We start from the raw sequence: 17,838 nt of genomic DNA, 5'->3' as shown, positions 1-17,838 counted from the left end.
ATGACAGCCAGGGTGATGGAGTGTGGTGTCTGATGAAAAGCCTTCCCCATCATCAACTATACCAAACAAGGATGTGCAATGGCTCCAGTTCTCTTTGCCACTCTCTTTTCAGCCTTGCTCTTGTTCGTGTTCCAGGACTTGTCAGAGGCATACATGTCTCACCATCCAATCTCACCCAATCTACAGTGATTCAGGGCCCATGCCAAACTGCTATTAAAAGAGCTCCTGTTCACTGACTAGTGCCTGCATTGCACACACACTCAGACATTTAGCTTATTGCGGACTACATTGCTTATGCCTCAAAAACGGTTCAGTCTCAATCAGCCTGAAAAAAGACTAGGGTTATATACTTGTCCTAGACCACCATCATCATAAAAGCCTTGTCATCCCATCCCACAGTTGACAACACACCCTTAACTCAGTGAAGAAGTTCTGCTCCTATCAGGGTAGCATGTTTTCCAGCAATGAATGGCAGGTTTTCTGATGAGATCTTTGAGCCTCTGGCAGAAGCCAGCATGGTATTTGGTAGGCTCACCCATAGGCTCTGGATGGAGTGTGAAATGTGTCCCAGAACTAGGATACCAACTGGTTGTGCTGTTGTACTCACCTTACTCCTCTGTGGGTGAAACATGAATGCTCTATCAAAATCACATCAAAGAGCTTCTACCTTTATTGCCTAAGATCTACCTGCAACATCAAATGGCGGGACAAGATCCCCAACCCTGAAATCCTTGACAGGGCAAATCCCTGGCAGTGAGAGCATGCTCATCAGGGCTAAACTTCATGGGCTGACTAGATGGTCCTCATGGAGGTTCCCTGTACACTGAAAGCAGTGCTGTACAGCTAGTTGAGCACAAGAATTCTATTTTAAGAAGCACATGCCTTTTTAGATACAAAGTCACCTTAAAGGTCAACCTCAAAGCATGCGAGATGCACATTAGAATTTGTCCACTTTTGAGGAGTGATGCACGAGGAGAAGAAGAGTGCATCATAAGGTCAGCATCTCCAAACTCCTCCCCGCCCCAGTGACTACACTAGAAAGATTTGCAATCACGTTGGCAGATCCAGAATTGGATTTGCTTCCTATCTGAGAACCCACAGAAACAAACCCAGAACTCAGGTCCATGCTTCCTGAATGCTCATGCATTGAAATGATGGGAGAATCTAACCGTGCCATTCATCAGAAGTGATCCAGAGATTTGGAATGAATATCTGGAGAGGAGATAGCTATATGCAGTAAAAAATGGATCTAGATAATGACCAGATGTATGGTGGTTGAACATATACCAGTATCATCCTGTAAGTGTTGGTTTGTCGGTTTTGAACTGTTAACTTCCACTAACTTTGATATTAGTTTTGACAAATATGGCTGTAGACGGCAGTTCTCCCAAAACCTGGATAAACCACGAGTTGTTTTGTCTTCAGACTCATACTCATGGTCTAAAGCAGTTAATGAGATTATATTCTTTTGTACTTACAGAACTGATACCAATCAAAGCAAAACTAAGGCATACTCAAAATAAAAAAGGAGTCATATAAAAAATGGAAACTAGGACAAATAACAAAGGATGAATATAGGCAAGCAACACGGGAATGCAGGGGCAAGATTAGAAAGGCAAAGGCACAAAATGAGATCAAACTAGCTACAGGCATAAAGGGAAACAAGAAGACCTTTTATAAATACATTAAAAGCAAGAGGAAGACCAAGGACAGGGTAGGCCCACTGGTCAGTGAGGAGGGAGAAGCAGTAACAGGAAACTTGGAAATGGCAGAGATGCTCAATGACTTCTTTGTTTCAGTCTTCAACGAGAAGTCTGGAGGTGTGCATAACGTAGTGAATACAAGCAGAGAGAGGGTAAGTTTAGAAGATAGGATACACAAAGAACAAGTTAAAAATCACTTAGAAAAGTTAGATGTCAGCAAGTCACCAGGTCCTGATGAAATGCATCCCAGGATACTCAAGGAGCTGATAGAGGAGGTATCTGAGCCTTTAGCTATGTATGATCTTTGAAAAAATCATGGCAGACAGGGGAGATTCCAGAAGACTGGAAAAGGGCAAATATTGTGCCCATCTATAAAAAGGGGAATAAGAACAACCCAGGAAACTACAGACCGGTCAGTTTAACGTCTGTCCCAGGGAAGATAATGGAGCAGGTAATTAAGGAAATCATATGCAAACACTTGGAAGGTAATAAAGTGATAGGGAATAGCCAGCATGGGTTTGTGAAGAACAAGTCATGCCAAACTAATCTGATAGCTTTCTTTGATAGGATAACGAGCCTTGTGGATAAGGGAGAAGCGGTGGATGTCATATACCTAGACTTTAGTAAGGCATTTGATACGGTCTCGCATGATATTCTTATTGATAAACTAGGCAAATATAACTTAGGGCCACAATAAGGTGGGTGCATAATTGGCTGGATAACCATAGTCAGAGAGTTGTTGTTAACGGTGCTAAATCCTGCTGGAACTCCACTTGTTATCCCTTTCCTCAAGGGTCTGTTTTGGGACCCGTACTGTTCAATATCTTCATCAATGATGTAGATATTGGGATAGAGAGTACGCTTATTAAGTTTGCAGAAGATACCAAACTGGGTGGGGTTGCGACTTCTTTGGAGGATAGGGACATAATTCAAAATGACCTTAGCAAGTTAGAGAAATGGTCAGAGGTAAACATGATGAGGTTTAATAAAGAGAAATGCAAAGTGCTCCACGTAGGAAGGAACAATCAGTTCCATACATACAAGATGGGAAGTGACTGTCTAGGAAGGAGCATGGCGGAAAGGGATCTAGGGGTCATAGTGGACCACAAGTTGAATATGAGTCAACAGTGTAATGTTGTTGCAAAAAAAGCAAATATGATTCTAGGTTGTATCAACAGGTGTGTTGTAAGCAAAACTCGTGAAGTCATTCTGCCGCTCTACTCTGCACTAGTTAGGCCTCAGCTGGAGTACTGTGTCCAGTTCTGGGCGCCACATTTCAAGAAAGATGTGGAGAAATTGGAAAGGGTACAGAGAAGAGCGACAAGAATGATTAAAGGTCTAGAGAACATGACCTATGAAGCCAGGCTTCATGAACTGGGCTTGTTTAGTTTGGAAAAAAGAAGATTAAGGGGGGACATGATAGCGGTTTTCAAATATCTAAAAGGGTGTCACAAGGAGGAAGGAGAAAATTTGTTCCTCTTGGTTTCTGAGGACAGGACAATGGGCTTAAAGTGCAGCAGGGGAGGTTTAGATTGGACATTAGGAAAAAATTCCTAACTGTCAGGGTGGTCAAATATTGGAATAAATTGCCAAGGGAGGTGATGGAATCTCCCTCTCTGGAGATATTTAAGAACAGGTTAGATAGACATCTGTCAGGGATGGTGTAGACGGATCTTGGTCCTGCCTTGAGGGCGGGGGGCTGGATTTGATGACCTCTTGAGGTCCCTTCCAGTCCTATTATTCTATGATCCTATGATACTTAGTACTGTAACGATGGTAAATTGCTCAAAGCAAAGAGAAGAAAAGTGTTATGAGAGCATTGTACACATGCTTTCATTACTCCCATGAAATCTTCCCTTTTCGCTTTTTGGTTTGTAATGAAGGATTTCACTGAATCTTTTGAGGTTTGAAAAATGTTTTGTCATTAAATTGTCAGTTTGACAGCTCATTTTCACTTGTGACCTGATGTGGGATTGAGTCCAAGTCTACGGAGGAGTGACTACTATAATATGACAGAATATTTACTATAAAAATGTCAGCTTAGTATTGTACTTATGACGCAAACACCTACAGTACATAAATGAACATATGTTTAGTTTACTGTCTAAAACATGACTTGTAAAATTGTGTACTGATAAATTACTGCCAGATCTGGCAACCTCCTTGTATGCTCTGTGTAAATGAATTGACCACACAGGTATAATCGGAAGGCAGAATAAGCTTCCTTCCTCCTTTTCTAAGTTTACAAAAGAAGTTTAAACCATGAGTGTGTAAAGTCTAATGCTTCTGTAGCTTCCTCCATGCTACATTTTTTTCCCTGAGTAATTTGTACCACTTGGACTGTATCTGGTTGCTATCTATATTTTAGATTTAGTTGTGATCATTGCACATCAAAAGCTCTCTATGGGTATGTCTACACTACAGCGCTAATTCGAACTAACTTAGTTCGAATTAGTTAATTTGAACTAAGCTAATTCGAACTAATGTATCCAGACTAAAAAACTAGTTCGAATTAGCGTTTTGCTAATTCGAACTAGCATGTCCACATTAAGTGGACCCTGAACCGGGGTTAAGGATGGCCGGAAGCAGTGCCAGCAGGGCATCAGATGAGGACTTAGAGCGTGGAGCTGCTGCCTCAGGCTAGCCGAGGGCTGTGCTTAAAGGGACCCGACCCCCACCCCGGACAGACAGTTCTCAGGGGTGCCCCACTTGCAAATCAGTCCTGTCTTGGAGTGCCCTGAGTGCCCACACTGGGCACATCACAGCACTCGGCCATCAGACTGGCTGCACTTGCCGCAGGCTGCCATCTGGGGAGAGGGGGCAATTGGGGGGCTGCAGGAGAGCTTCCACCCCCAGAAGCCCGCAGAGCCAGCCCAGTCCTCCCCATCGGGGGCTTGTACCCCATTCCTCCCTCACCTCCTTCCACTTACCCTTCCCTAGCCCCCCTTCCTGATGCACAAAATAAAGAAAACGTGTGGTCAAAAATAGAATCTCTCTTTATTGAACAAAACTCAGGGAGACTGGGAAAAGGAGGTGGGAGAGGGGAGGGCAACTAAAATGATCAGGGGTTTGGAAGAGGTCCCATATGAAGAGAGGCTAAAGAGACTGGGACTTTTCAGCTTAGAAAGGAGGAGACTGAGGGGGGGAAAGGATAGAGGTCTATAAAAGCATGAGTGTGGTGGAGAGGGTGCATCAAGAAAAGTTCATTAGTTCCCATAATAGAAGGACTAGAGGACACCAAAGGAAAGGAATGGGTAGCAGGCTTCAAACTAGTAACAGAAAGTTGTTCTTCACAAAGCAAAGAGTCAACTTTGTGGAACTCCTTGCTGCAGGAGGCTGTGAAGGCTAGAACTAGAACAGAGTTTAAAGAGAAGTGAGATAAAGTGATGGAGGTTGGGTCCATGGAGAGGTATTAGCCAGGGGGTAGGAGTGGTGTTCCTGCCCAAAGTTTGTGGAAGGCTGGAGAGGGATGGCACGAGACAAATGGCTTGGTCATTGTCTTTGGTCCATCCCCTCCAGGGTCCCTAGGGTCGGCCGCTGTCGGCAGACAGGCTACTGGGCTAGATGGACCTTTGGTCTGACCCAGTACGGCCATTGTAAGCTCAGGGCTCAGGGTTGGGGGTCTCAGTGGACCACCTTGATTTTCATGCATACCTGCTCCTGGGTGGCCAGGCTGGCAGCTCTCCTGCCCTAGACGGCCACTCTCCTGTGCCTAGTGCGGAGGTTGTGGACGAGGTCCACAATGTCCGCACTAGCCCAGGCGGGTGCCCGCCTCTTGCGGTCCCGGGCAAGCTCCCGGGAGCCGTCAGCCTGGTCCCGGGAATAGGGGGAGGGCTGGGGGGCATCGGGTGGCTGGCTTGAGCCGTGCCAGGTACAGGGTCTGCTAGCTGGGTGCTGGCAGGCTTGCACCTGGCACAGGCATCGTAGCCAGCCCATGCCCCTTTAAGGGGTCCGGGGCCGGGAGGGGGGCAGACGAGTTTCCCTGGTGTTGGCCAGAGTGGCCACCAGGGAAAGCTGGGGAGGGCTAGCCTCCCACTAGTTCGAATTAAGGGGCTACACACCCCTTAATTCGAACTGGTAAGTTCGAACTAGGCTTAGTCCTCGTAGAATGAGGTTTACCTAGTTCGAACTAAGCGCTCTGCTAGTTCGAATTAAGTTCGAACTAGCGGAGCGCTAGTGTAGCGTCTATTAAAGTTAATTCGAACTAAAGTCCGTTAGTTCGAATTAACTTTGAAGTGTAGACATACCCTGTGTAATATAGAGCTGTAAATAGGCATTTTAGCACTTGGGTTGAGCAATTGTATGTGCCCCCTCTACAGGTAATGCGTGGGGACACATAGTCTTCCTCTCCCCTCCTGCCCCAATTTCTGCATTCCATTTAACACAGAAGCCTTCAAATTCTGGGGGCACGTCTTACAGATGGAAGACTGTCACCTCTTGCTAGGAGCTGGCAGAATGAAAGCTGTAGGAAGCTATCTGGCCTGCTTGGGGCCCCTAGCTCTCAACACCAGTGTCATCCTGAGGGGGGTACATGGCGTGGGACAATCCCCCCCCCCACACCATACCCCAGCTGGGCTTGGGGCAACTCATCACTGCAGGCTTGACCCCAAACCCCGCCCCCACTCTGCTCCCTCACTTCATTGCATTCCTTACCCGAAGCCCCTTTCTGCTCCCTCCTCGAATGATGCGAGCTCGGGAATTACTGGGGTCTGGAGCTGGTGGCAGCAGGGGTTGCTCCCCCCCCCCCCCATCATGGCAGTGGAAACCAGGGTGACCTGGCAAGTCTGTTTATCCCTGCTACCTTTTCCCCCAGCTACATTGCTCCACTTTCCTCCTGGTACCATAAAGTGGAGCACTCTGGGGCTGGTGCTAGAGTGCTCCACTTCCCACTGCTGCGAGATGGATGGCAGAGCAATGTGGAGAATGCTGCGAGCCTGAACCTTGCTAGCACCCCACTCTAGGCCCCCAGGTAATCTCTTGGGGCAGCCTGGGCCTCATGAGTCCTATCCGTAGGATGGCTGAGGCAGGCACTGTGGGACCCCATCCCGCCTCCTTCCCCCCAAAGTGCAGGGCCTAGAATGGCTGCCTGGAACTGTCCTATGAACAGAATGACTCTGCTTAGAGCCATTGTGCTGGCTGGCTGCTCAGGAGCCCCTTCTTGCCCTTCTCCCTGTGTTGGGCAGCACATTCCTCTGGCAGGGCAGGCACCAAAGCTCTGAGCTGCAGAGCTGCAAGTGCCATGGGGAGCATGTCATGGCAGGTGGGCTGTGCAAGTAGGGGTTAAGTATGGGGCATGTTGCCAGAGTTAACAAGGGATGGGTAAGAATGTGTCAAAGTGCAGCTTGGAGCTGTGCCATCATCCATAGACTTATTTGACCCTGGTTATGGCCCTGACATAGTAGAATCATAGAACACTAGAATTGGAAGGGACCTCGAGAGAGAGAGAGAGAGTCCAGTCCCCTGCCCTCACAGCAGGACCAAGTACCGTTTAGATCAGATGTGGCCAACTGAGCCTGAGAAGGAGCCACAGTTTGCCAATGCACATTGCCAAAGAGCTACAGTACCGTATATTCCAGCGTACAAGACGACCTCTGATGTTAAAAAACATCCCCCAAAAATCGGGGGTCGTCTTGTACGCCGGGTATACATCTCAGGCGCGCCTGGGATGCCCCGCCGCCGGCTTCACCCGAGGCTTTCAAAGCCGCGGAGGGGCTCCGGTGGGGGGGCAGCTCAAGCGCGCCTGGGCTGCCCGGCCGCCGGCTTCCCCCGAGGCTTTCAAAGCTGCTGCGGCTTTGCTCCCGGTGCCTCTGGTCTGCTGGGGACCATCTCCAGCAGACCAGGGACACCGGGAGCAAAGGAGGCGGAGGGGCATTGGGGTATAAGATGAAACCCTATCTTTTAATTAAAAAAATAGGGGGTCGTCTTATATGCCCAGTCGCCCTATACGCCGGAAAATACGGTAATTTATCAGCAGTCCCCATCAGGATCCTCCTCTCTCATCTTCAGTATCTTTTGCCCACCAGCAGCCCCACCCATCGTTGCCTCCTCTTTCTTCCCCATGCCTTCTGCCCACTGAAATCAGCTGTTTCATGGCACTCAGGAGGCTCTGTGGGGGAGGGAAAGCGCGAGGGCACAATACGCTTGGAGGAGGTGGTGGAGCCAGGAGCTGAGCACTGGAAAGTTGGCACCTGTAGTTTCAGGCCTCGAGTCGGTGCCTGAGCAAGAAGCCACATATTAACTTCAGAAGAGCCACGGGTAGCTCCAGAGCCATAGGTTGGGCCACCCCTGGTCCCCTGCCTGATGGATGTCTGTCTACCCTGTTCTTAAATATCTCCAGAGACAGAGATTCCACAACCTCCCTAGGCAACTTATTCCAGTGTTTAGCCATCCTGACAGGAAGTTTTTCCTAATGTCCAACCTAAATCTCCCTTGCTGCAGGTTAAGCCCATTGGTTCTTGTCCCATCCTCAGTACTCCTTCCTAGACAATCGTTTCCCATTCTGTTTGTGTGAAACTGATAGTTCCATCCTAAATGGAGTACGTTACTTTTGTCCTTTTTAAACTTCATCCTCTTTATCTCAGACCATTTCTCCAGTTTGTCCAGATCATTTTGAATTATGACCCAGTCCTCCAAAGCAGTTGCAACCCCTCTGAGCTGGGTGTCATTGGCAAACTTAATAAGCGTACTCTCCAAGTTGATGATGATATTGAACAGACCTGGTCCCAAAACAAACCCTTGCAGAACCTCACTTGTTATGCTCTTTCAGCAGGAGTATGAACCGTTAATAACTACTCTCTGAGAACAGTTATCCAGCCTGGTATGCACCCACATTATAGAAGTCTCATCTAAGTTGTATTTGCCTGGTTTATTGATAAGATGCGAAACTGTATCAAATGCCTTACTAAAGTCTAAGTATACCACAAGACTCGTTATCCTCAGGGTTTGCCAAACTGCAGCAAGCCCCGCTCGCCAGCCCCACTATCCGGCGATCTATGCTCGCGCAGATCTGCGCATGTTCGGATCGCCCGAACCTGGCTTTTCTGGGTTGCAGTCTATTCGCCAGGGGTGAGTAGATTGCATTATTTGTCTAGCCCTGGTTATCCTATCAAAGAAAGCTATCAGATTGGTTTGACGTGATAATGTTATTTACAAACGCATGCTGGCTGCTATCACCTTATTTTCTTCCAGATGTTTGCAGATGAATTCCTTAATTATTTGCTCCATTATCTTTCCTTGAATAGAAGTTAAACTGACTGCTCCGTAGTTTCCTGGGTTGTTCTTATTTCCCTTTTTATAGATGTGCACTGTATTTGCCATTTTCCAGTCTTTCAGAATCTATCCTGTCTTCCATGATTTTCCATGAATGATGGGATTCTATGTATTTTTGATGGTTGGGCTACTTTTATGACCCTTGCAAATTATCTTAATTACGATGAATTTATTTATTTTTTTCTTAGACTTTCTTTCTTTCTCTTTTCTTTCTTCCTTGTTTCTTACCTAAAAGTTGGCATTCTTGTAACTGTTCTAGAACTTAAGAATAACTTTCTGTAATTAATGCAGCAATCAAGATTCCCCTCATTCTCTGCATTTTCCCTGCAGGTGTGGTGGTTTGTTTGTTTTTGTGATTTGTTGCTTTTTGTGCTATGACTGTTAGCAAAAAGACAAACTAATTGTAAAAATGCTTGTATGTACAATGCTTTTTCTCTGATCAGGTATGGAATTGAATACAATTATAGAAATTTAGGGCTGGAAAGGAACTCCAGAGGTCAAGTCTAGCCCCTGTTTTGATGTCCGATGAAGTAAACCTAACCCATCCCTGATAAGCTTTTGGCCTATCTTTTATTTTAAACTTCCCATGATTGAGTCCATAAACTTCCTTGGAATCAATCCAAAATTTGGTTCTCCTTGTAGTTGAAAAGTTTTCCCCTAATATCTAGCCTAAATCTACCTTGTCACAAATAAAGCCCATTGCTACTTGTCCTACCTTCAGTGGACATGAACAATCGATCACCCTCCTCTCTATAACAGCCCTAAACCCAACTGAAAACTGTTCACTATTTAGTCCCTGCTTAATCTTTTTTAAAGATGAAACAGCCAGTATTTTTAACCTTGCTTCATGGGTCAGTTTTTTAAACCTTGTATCATTTTTGGTACTTTCTCCAGGATACACTAAAATATATCCACACCTTTTCCTAAAATGTGGTACCCAGATGTGGGCACTGTACTAGAGTTGAGGCTTCACCACTGCTAAAACAATTACCTTGACTGTCTTATGACACTTCTGTTAATATACTTTAAATTACACTAGTCTTTTTCTTGACTACAGTGATGCCTAATCCATTTTTTGAATCACCCTAACCCCAAGACCATTATGAGCAGCGGTGCCTTCTAGTTCTAGCCAGTTATTAATCATTCTGTATGTGAATTTGGTGTGAATTTGATTTTTTCCCTTTAATCTTCTAAGTGTAGCACTATGTACTTGTTTCTATTGACCTTCCCCCTCCTTTTTTTGTGTGTGGGGGTGGGTGAGGAGGGAAAATTGCAGATAAATTCTCCAATTGTCAAGGTTGTTTTGACTTTTAACCCTTTTCTCTAAGTGCTTTCAATTCTTCCCAGTTTGCTGTCATCTACAGGTTTCATAAGTGTACTCTCCACTCCATTATCCAATTCATTAATGAAAATACAGAATAGTATTGGCTCAAGGTCAGATCCCTGAGCGACCCTATTAGATAACCACCCCCTCACCCTGTTTAACAGCAAACCACTGATATTTAAAGACAATTATGCACTCATTTCACAGTAATCTTATCTAGACTACCTTTTGCTAGTTGGCTTATAAGAGTCCATTTGGGACTGTAAAACCTTATTAAAATAAAAATGTATCCTACCTACTGTTTCCCTCTTACCCCGTCTTCTAGACAAGTAGAGCTGTCAAAGAAGGAAAGTAGTTTGGAAAGGCTTCATTTTTTTAATATTTATTCTAGCTATTTTGTTTAACCTTATTATTCTATAGGTGTATATAAACTGATTAATAATTTATTGGTATTAATGGGGGCTTTGTTTTTAAGCAAAAACTCCCAAAACTTAGTTTAACTGGTACAGTGGTTCTCAAGTGCTTGTGTACCTTTTTTTGAGTTATGAGTGCCCTCTAGGGGTGAAACTGAAAATTGTCATAACTAGTAGGTTTCCTAAGAATAATCCCATAGGTAAAGTTAAGATTTTGTAACTGTTATTTTTAATGGAAGTCAGACAGGATTAACCTGTCTGTGATTTTCACTAAAAATAATTGCGGGAGGGGGCAGCAATCTTACTGAGGAAGGAGAAGGACTGACAGCCCAATCCCTATGGGGTAGGATTGACAGCCCCAGCTTCTCTGCCATGGATGGGTAAATGGGCACAGCTCTGGCTCCAGCCCCTGCTAAAGCCACAGGGCAGGGACACACTGCAGCAGGTACAGCTGTGGGGTGGGGAGCAAGTGTACGGATAATGATTAGATATTCTGTTAAACTGACGATGGTAGTGGAATGGGACGCTCTTAGTGAATCTTGTCTCCATGTTTTCAATTTCTAATGTAAGATGTTACAATTTTTGGTATTCTAATCCTTCATGATTAGATAATCCTTTTTTCTTGGTTTGCAGATGAAAACACTAAGGAAGCTTTGCAGCTGAAGAAAAGTCTGAGTGAGAAGGTTTCTCTCTACAGAGGTGACATTACATTGCTTGAGATTGATGCTATAGTTAATGCAGGTAAGAAAATGTTTAATATAATTATATTTAGAAATATACAGTTCTGATAAGGGAGGGGAAAGCTCTGTAATCAATGTTGTGGAAATCGTAACCCTTGAACTGCTTTTCATAGAGTTGGTAATCTGTGTTCAGAAGATTATTTTATTCTGTGTGCCATTATTGTGAAAACTTTTTGTGAAAGCACCACTATGTGCTGGTGTACACTATGACATCACTGATCTTTATTTTATTACTTAATTTGGAAAGTTGAGTATTTACACTTTGACATCTAATTTTAGTGCTTTGCCACATTGAGATCGGACTAGTCCTGCAATATGATGTACGTGCGGCCAGGAAGTTTATTTTTAAGAGATGAGCACTTTGGCATTATCTTCTTACTGGTTTTTGTGTGTATCTTGAAGTTTTGGTGAATGGCTTAGGACCTGCCTACTTGCTTGAAAGACCATTTATCTCCCTATACTGCCAGGTTGCATTCAGCAGAGACTTGGGAGCTCTTTTGAGAAAGGGAGCTGCTGGCAGCACATTCTCCATCAAAGAAGGCTCCACTAATTAGGTGTTCACTCCCTTCCATGGTATGAAATATCCAGAATGTCTGGATCTGTACTGTTACAGTACAAAGCCCATCAGTTTAAGAATTTGTAGCAGGATAAGGCTTTTTGCCTCTCACCCCTTCTCCCCCAGATGAGGATGGACTATCTTTGCTATGACTACTGGATGTCATAGGTGTTCTTTATTGTTCAGGCTTACCTGCAAGTTGTTTTTGTTGTATTGCTTATTTATTTCAAGGATTTAGTGTTGTATGCAGAAATAATGTTAGATTTTTGTTTGTTACAATTGAGTCTTTTTTAAAATTCAACCTCATAAAATGTGTGGGAGCTGGTTGGATTGTCATAAGGATTTAAAACTGATACAGAAGTTGCTAAATGAAAAAAGAAATGTATTAGTTCAAGGTATTGAATAGGTAGGTATAAAATAGTTACTCTGAATTATGATATATTGTTCAATTTTAAATTGGTGTGACTTTTTTTCCCCCCATAGATATTGCCTATGGAAAACATGCCTATGTTTCTTAATGTTGTTTGTTTTATTTTATTTATGTAGAAAGTTTATTATTTTAAATCCTTCGCTGAAGGGGCAGATTCATTTCCAGCTTATTTCTTTTCAGAGCCCAACCTATAGTGTTACTCCAGTGTCATTGCTAAATGCAAGATAGAACAATTGTTAAACAATTAAGTTAAGTAAGTTAGTTCCTAAACTAGCAGAATTGAGAGGGGGGGGGGGGGGGGGGGAGAATCCATGAAATTGTGTTTCACTAAACTTGAAATTGTTAGCTGAGCTGCAAATACACATGAATTATTTTATGGCTGAAGCCATGAGCAGCAGGTGAAGCTTCCTCTTGGGAGGCTAGCCCCCTGCCCTGCCTCGCTCTACTGATCCCACGCTCCTGCTTGCAGCTCTCCCATAGCTGTTCAGACAGTAGAGTGAGGGGTATACAATGTAGGCTGGTTTATTCTTAAACGAATGTAAATGTCCGTAAGTCTTGCCATTAGTGGGTCAGGTATTTCACCATGCTTTTTGCAGTCATGCTTCCTTCTGGAATTTCTGGCAAATGAATTCAACTTCAGCTTTAATTTCAGTGGAAATAACTCATGTCTTAATATTACTGTAATGTGTGTTTATTACAGTGTGGTACAGAATGCTCTCATGTGCCTAAGTGCAGTTCAAGGAGTTATGCAGGCATTCTAGAATTTTAGTTAACACTGGACCGGCATGGCAGCTCACCCATTGCCTCCAGGGTTCCTGGCAGGGACTTCATGGCTGCTGCTGGCCCTGCTGCCACAGTGTGTTCCTCGGGGTTCCCAGCTGGGACCTCCCAGCTGTTGCTAGCCCTACTGCTGCCGGGGGGTCCCCAGCCTGGGCACCCAGCTTCCCCACCTCTGTGGCTGGCCCCGTGACCCGTGGGGACTCCGGCCGCCTGCCTCTGACAGCCTCGCTGCCACCGGGGGTTTGTTGGGATTCCTGGCTAGGGTTGCACGGCTGCTGACAGCTTTACTGCAACTGGGGTTCCCTGGCTGAGATTCTCTAGTCACCTGGTGTTCCCTGGCCAGGGAAAGCACCCCCCAATTGTTGCCTGGCCCTGCTGATGCCGGGGGTTTCCCGGCCAAGGCAGGGGCTCTCTATATGCTGCCAGACCCATCTGAGGCTCCCAAATCTGAGGCTCTTTGGTCCAGCAACATCCATGGCCCTAAATTAGGTGAACTCCAAAAGGCTGGCCTTATAAGCCCTCAGAGCCCATGGGACAACAGAGCACTCTATTAGTCCGAAAGATGCATTGAGCCAAGGCTCCACAGTTATTGAGGTATTGCCTGTGGATCCTTGCTGGTGTGTGGAGTGAGTTTCCAGAACTGTCATCCTGAAGTTGAAAGAATGCATTGGGATAGGCCCTACATGAAAAAGGTTGTGGCCCATGGCGACATTCCCAATCCATGTTACGCATCAGTAACGAAGGCCTTCACCTACTTAGTTACTTGAGCAATCTTAGCTGACGATCTACGTACAATATAGACCCCCGGTTGGATGTCACATGAGAAATGGACTTTTCTAACAGCCTCCTTCCCAAATAACAAGTGCCTCCCATATCGGGGGGGGGGGGGGGGGGGGGGAGGGGAGGGGAGGGGAAAGCAAGGAAGTTCCTGTCCTCTGAAATACCCCATGGCCCCCGGTTTTCTGGCCATCTTTCTACTCTCCACTCTCCTTGAAAGTAAACTCCTGCACCTATGCTTCTTTAGGTATTAGACTGTTCATACAGCTCACTTTTGAGCCAACAGTCTAAATGCAATATTGAAACTCCGTTAAACTCTACCAGGGATCTTGTCTACCCTCGTAAGTTTTCTTTCACCCCCCTTGTCATTCTGATGAAGTGGTGGGGTTTTTACAGTTCAGAGCAGACAGAATCCAGATGGCTCTTGGTCTTGCATTTTGTGCCCAACATCTGCCATGAAAAGTTTAGGTGCCCCGTGCCCAACTACAGTTGCCTTTTTTGCCCCTTTTTGAAAGCTTGTAGCATTTTCCTGACCGATTCCAACTTCTGCGTAGGTAACCTTAGAAACACCCTGAATTCTTGCCAGCTGGATGCCCCGGTACATTAACATTTATACATAGAGCCTTCTGGACTCTTTTTTCCCATGGTATGGGGAGCCTGAGGTGCACAGTTAGGTTTGGAAGTGCCTTTCGCATGAACTTTTAATTGTCTCAGAGGGGCAGTGGTTTTAGTCTGTAACTTTAAAAACAAGTAATCCCGTGGCACCTTCTAACCTTACTGCAAATATGGAGTCCATCCGTGTGAGGCAAGCCAGTCTTTTGCACTACTGCCGACTCCAGCATGGAGCTGAATTGTTCAAAAGCAGCATATGACTCATGGCTTGATCAAAATAGAAATGGCTCTCAATCTGAAACCCTAGCAGGCTAAAGTCCCTGGGATGCACTGGAAACAACCAGGATGAAGACTTCATGTCATATTTTGTCAACAGTGGCCCATGGCCACATTCCCAATCCATGGCTCCTGCAGCATCAAATGACAACGAGCTCACTGAACACACCTGACTAGTGATAGAAATGTAGCCGTGTTAGTCTGGTGACTACTTTCTTCCACTATTTGATCTGAGGAAGTGGGTCTGGCCCATGAAAGCTCATCATCTAATAAACCATCTTGTTAGTCTTTAAAGTGCTACATAGTCCTGTATTTTGAACACACCTGGGGATCAATACGGTCATTTGCTTCTTAGCCTCCAAGGGTAGGACCAGGGGTGGGTCAGCCTTTTCTTCCCCTTTTGTCTTTGATACCACATGCATGGAGGGTATGTGCAAATCTGACATTAGATACATTGGAAGGATTTTTTGATCTCCCTGTTGCTATCTAGATCTGTTCTCTAATAATATTTATAGATCTGGTTAAACATTTAGTTTCTTGATGCTCCTGTTACTAAAACTCACAGCAGAAAGCAATATCAAGATCTCTAGTCCATTGGAATTCTTCAGAGAAAATTAAGTATTGTTGAAGCTTACAGCCGTATTTTAATCCTGTCCGATCTCAGTCTAAAAGGAGTCAACCTATAACAAAATTAAATGGGAGAGACAAGGAATCCTTAGAGTATTCGAGTGATAATAGTGATTCAATACTAGTAATCCACTCTCTTAAATTAGTATTGATTGTAAAAAACACTGTTGACGGTACTGTGCGGTTTTTGGTTGAGATGTGAAACCAAGATATTGATCATTGAAGGTTATTAAAGATCCCTTGGAGCTTTCTGTAGGATTAGAGTTAAAAGTGGATTGTGTCTTCAAACAAAAACCTGGGTTAATTATTTTGTGGTTTGCTCCAGTTTTCCCTTGTAGCTTAAGTTGGTTAGTTTCTGCAGGCAACTTTTGCTTGGAACATGGAAATAAATTCCTTGCTTTTGTTATACTTTTGTCATAACTCTGAGGAACAGCGGAACTATGGTTTAACCCCCCCCCCCCTTCCCAACTGTTTCTGTTGACCTTGAGGTATAATGTGATTCGCTCTGTTAAATTTTAATTATATGAAGCATTGCATCCCATGCCCAAAATTAAACTTCAAGGTAGAAGTATTTGTTATAGATTAAAATTGTGAACTGCATATATTATCTCTGAATTATGCTCAAACGAATGTGTAAGTATAGAAATGTTGACTGGCTGAGCTACACCTCCCCTTATAAACAGCTTGTTAATGTGCAATCAATCACTGAAGTTGCCTTGAACTTGGTGCTTAATGAACAGGTGGGAGGAGAGGATGAATTCTAATCCAGAATGGATCTGACAGCCTATCAGGCAATTTCACTGATTGCTAATCCATTTCATTTGGCATTTTAATTTATCGCATAGAATTTTCATCTTGTAGCTTTTGAGGAGAATTAATTCAGATGCATGCTCTATAATAGCGGGTTGAGCGGACCTGCCTGACTATTGTTAGAGCATTTAAGAGTGAGTGTTTTGAATTTGCAAAATGTGGTCATCTTAAATAAGATGACAATTATGCGCAAACCATTTTCTCCATAAATATTTTGCTGAATTTGCATTTAGATGGCAAAAGGATAGGAAAAATATTAAAACCGTTTTTGAATGCTAAAAACACAAGACACGTAGAATATACGGATAAGCAGTAGATTTAATTTACCATCCTGGGTAAGAATTCTTAACAAATAACTAACTAAATTAATATTGATACAAAAAAGTTGCAATTGAAACTGTTTTTAGTACCAAAAGTGGAAATAACAAAAAAGAAATAATTCTGAATTGCTTGTAAGGTTTTCCCTTCTTGAGTACTTCCATATATTTAGCTGAACTGCAGGCAGTTACTTAACTGACAGGTTATCCTTACATTGCATGTTGTGTGGTAGTATAGCCTACGCTAGTTGGTAAAATGCTTGGTAAAAGCTGGTTCTGCTGAAGTCAGTAACAGAATTACCATGAATTTAAGTAGAACTAAAATTTCACCTTTAATGTAGATGAGCTGCAATAGTATAAAAAGTGACTTACGCCAGTGTGGTTTTTTGTATTTTGAAACTTATGTAGCTACAGTGGTGTGCAGGAAAACCCAGACATGCCCAATTAAATTAGTTGATTTAAAAAAAACTATTTCAGTATAAATAGTTGAGAGAGTGCAGTTGCCCATAATCATAGTATGTGTGAAGAACCTAAGGTACGCTATAGGAATTGGTAAAAGCATTGCTGAGGGGTGCTGAATACGATGTAAAGCAATTCAGAGGACACACACAAGTTTCATTTTCTCTGACTGATCCTTAGTGAAGAGAGATGAAATTGCATGTTTAGTTAAGGAAAGTGAATGATTTAATTTAAAATGACTAAAACAGAAGCATGTAACTGGGGAAAAAACATACACTGGTTTGATAGAACATCATCTTAGCCAGTATCTTTTCCAGAAAGTAATTGCTGTGAAAACATAATGAGGGATAAAGTGCAGGAGATTAGTGTCACCAACAAAGGTTCTGAAAGAATTCATAATACTGAAAATATAACTGGTAGCAAGTAATTTAAAAATAAGGAGTCACAGGAGAGGGTCAGTAAGATTAGTGTAACTTGGAGACACAAGGTGAGAGAAGTTGAATTCTTAAATTGTACAGCACTTTAGAAAAAAAGATATATGCTATAGTCCATGAGAAATTAACTTAGAAAAAAAATAAAGCCAGCTTATTGATTCAGCTGTTCTATGTAAAGTTTCCAGTTTTTGCTGATGACAACATTGTAAACAATATTCTAGGGGAAGCAAAACTGGATTGCGCTCTAAATAGGAGAGACCAAATTAGCACAAGTGGGAACCTGCCTTTCCTCCATCATCCCCGTTGTTGTC

General features: G+C 43.8%; 1 protein-coding gene across 5 annotated transcripts in view; it reads left to right on the top strand.

Moving 5' to 3' along the window:
* Positions 1–17,838, top strand: part of MACROD2 (mono-ADP ribosylhydrolase 2) — a 1,395,588-nt gene that overhangs the window by 64,037 nt on the left and 1,313,713 nt on the right. For all 5 annotated transcript variants that reach the window (XM_075925642.1, XM_075925641.1, XM_075925640.1 and 2 more), the window contains exon 3: positions 11,343–11,450. In XM_075925642.1, the coding sequence (XP_075781757.1) occupies positions 11,343–11,450 (108 nt within the window). The remainder of the gene's footprint in view (positions 1–11,342; positions 11,451–17,838) is intronic.

Source organism: Pelodiscus sinensis, chromosome 3, assembly GCF_049634645.1.
Source record: "Pelodiscus sinensis isolate JC-2024 chromosome 3, ASM4963464v1, whole genome shotgun sequence".
In the NCBI taxonomy this organism is placed as follows: Eukaryota; Metazoa; Chordata; order Testudines; family Trionychidae; genus Pelodiscus; species Pelodiscus sinensis.
Note: the sequence above shows the minus strand (reverse complement) of the source record. Positions and strands in the feature narration are given on the sequence as shown.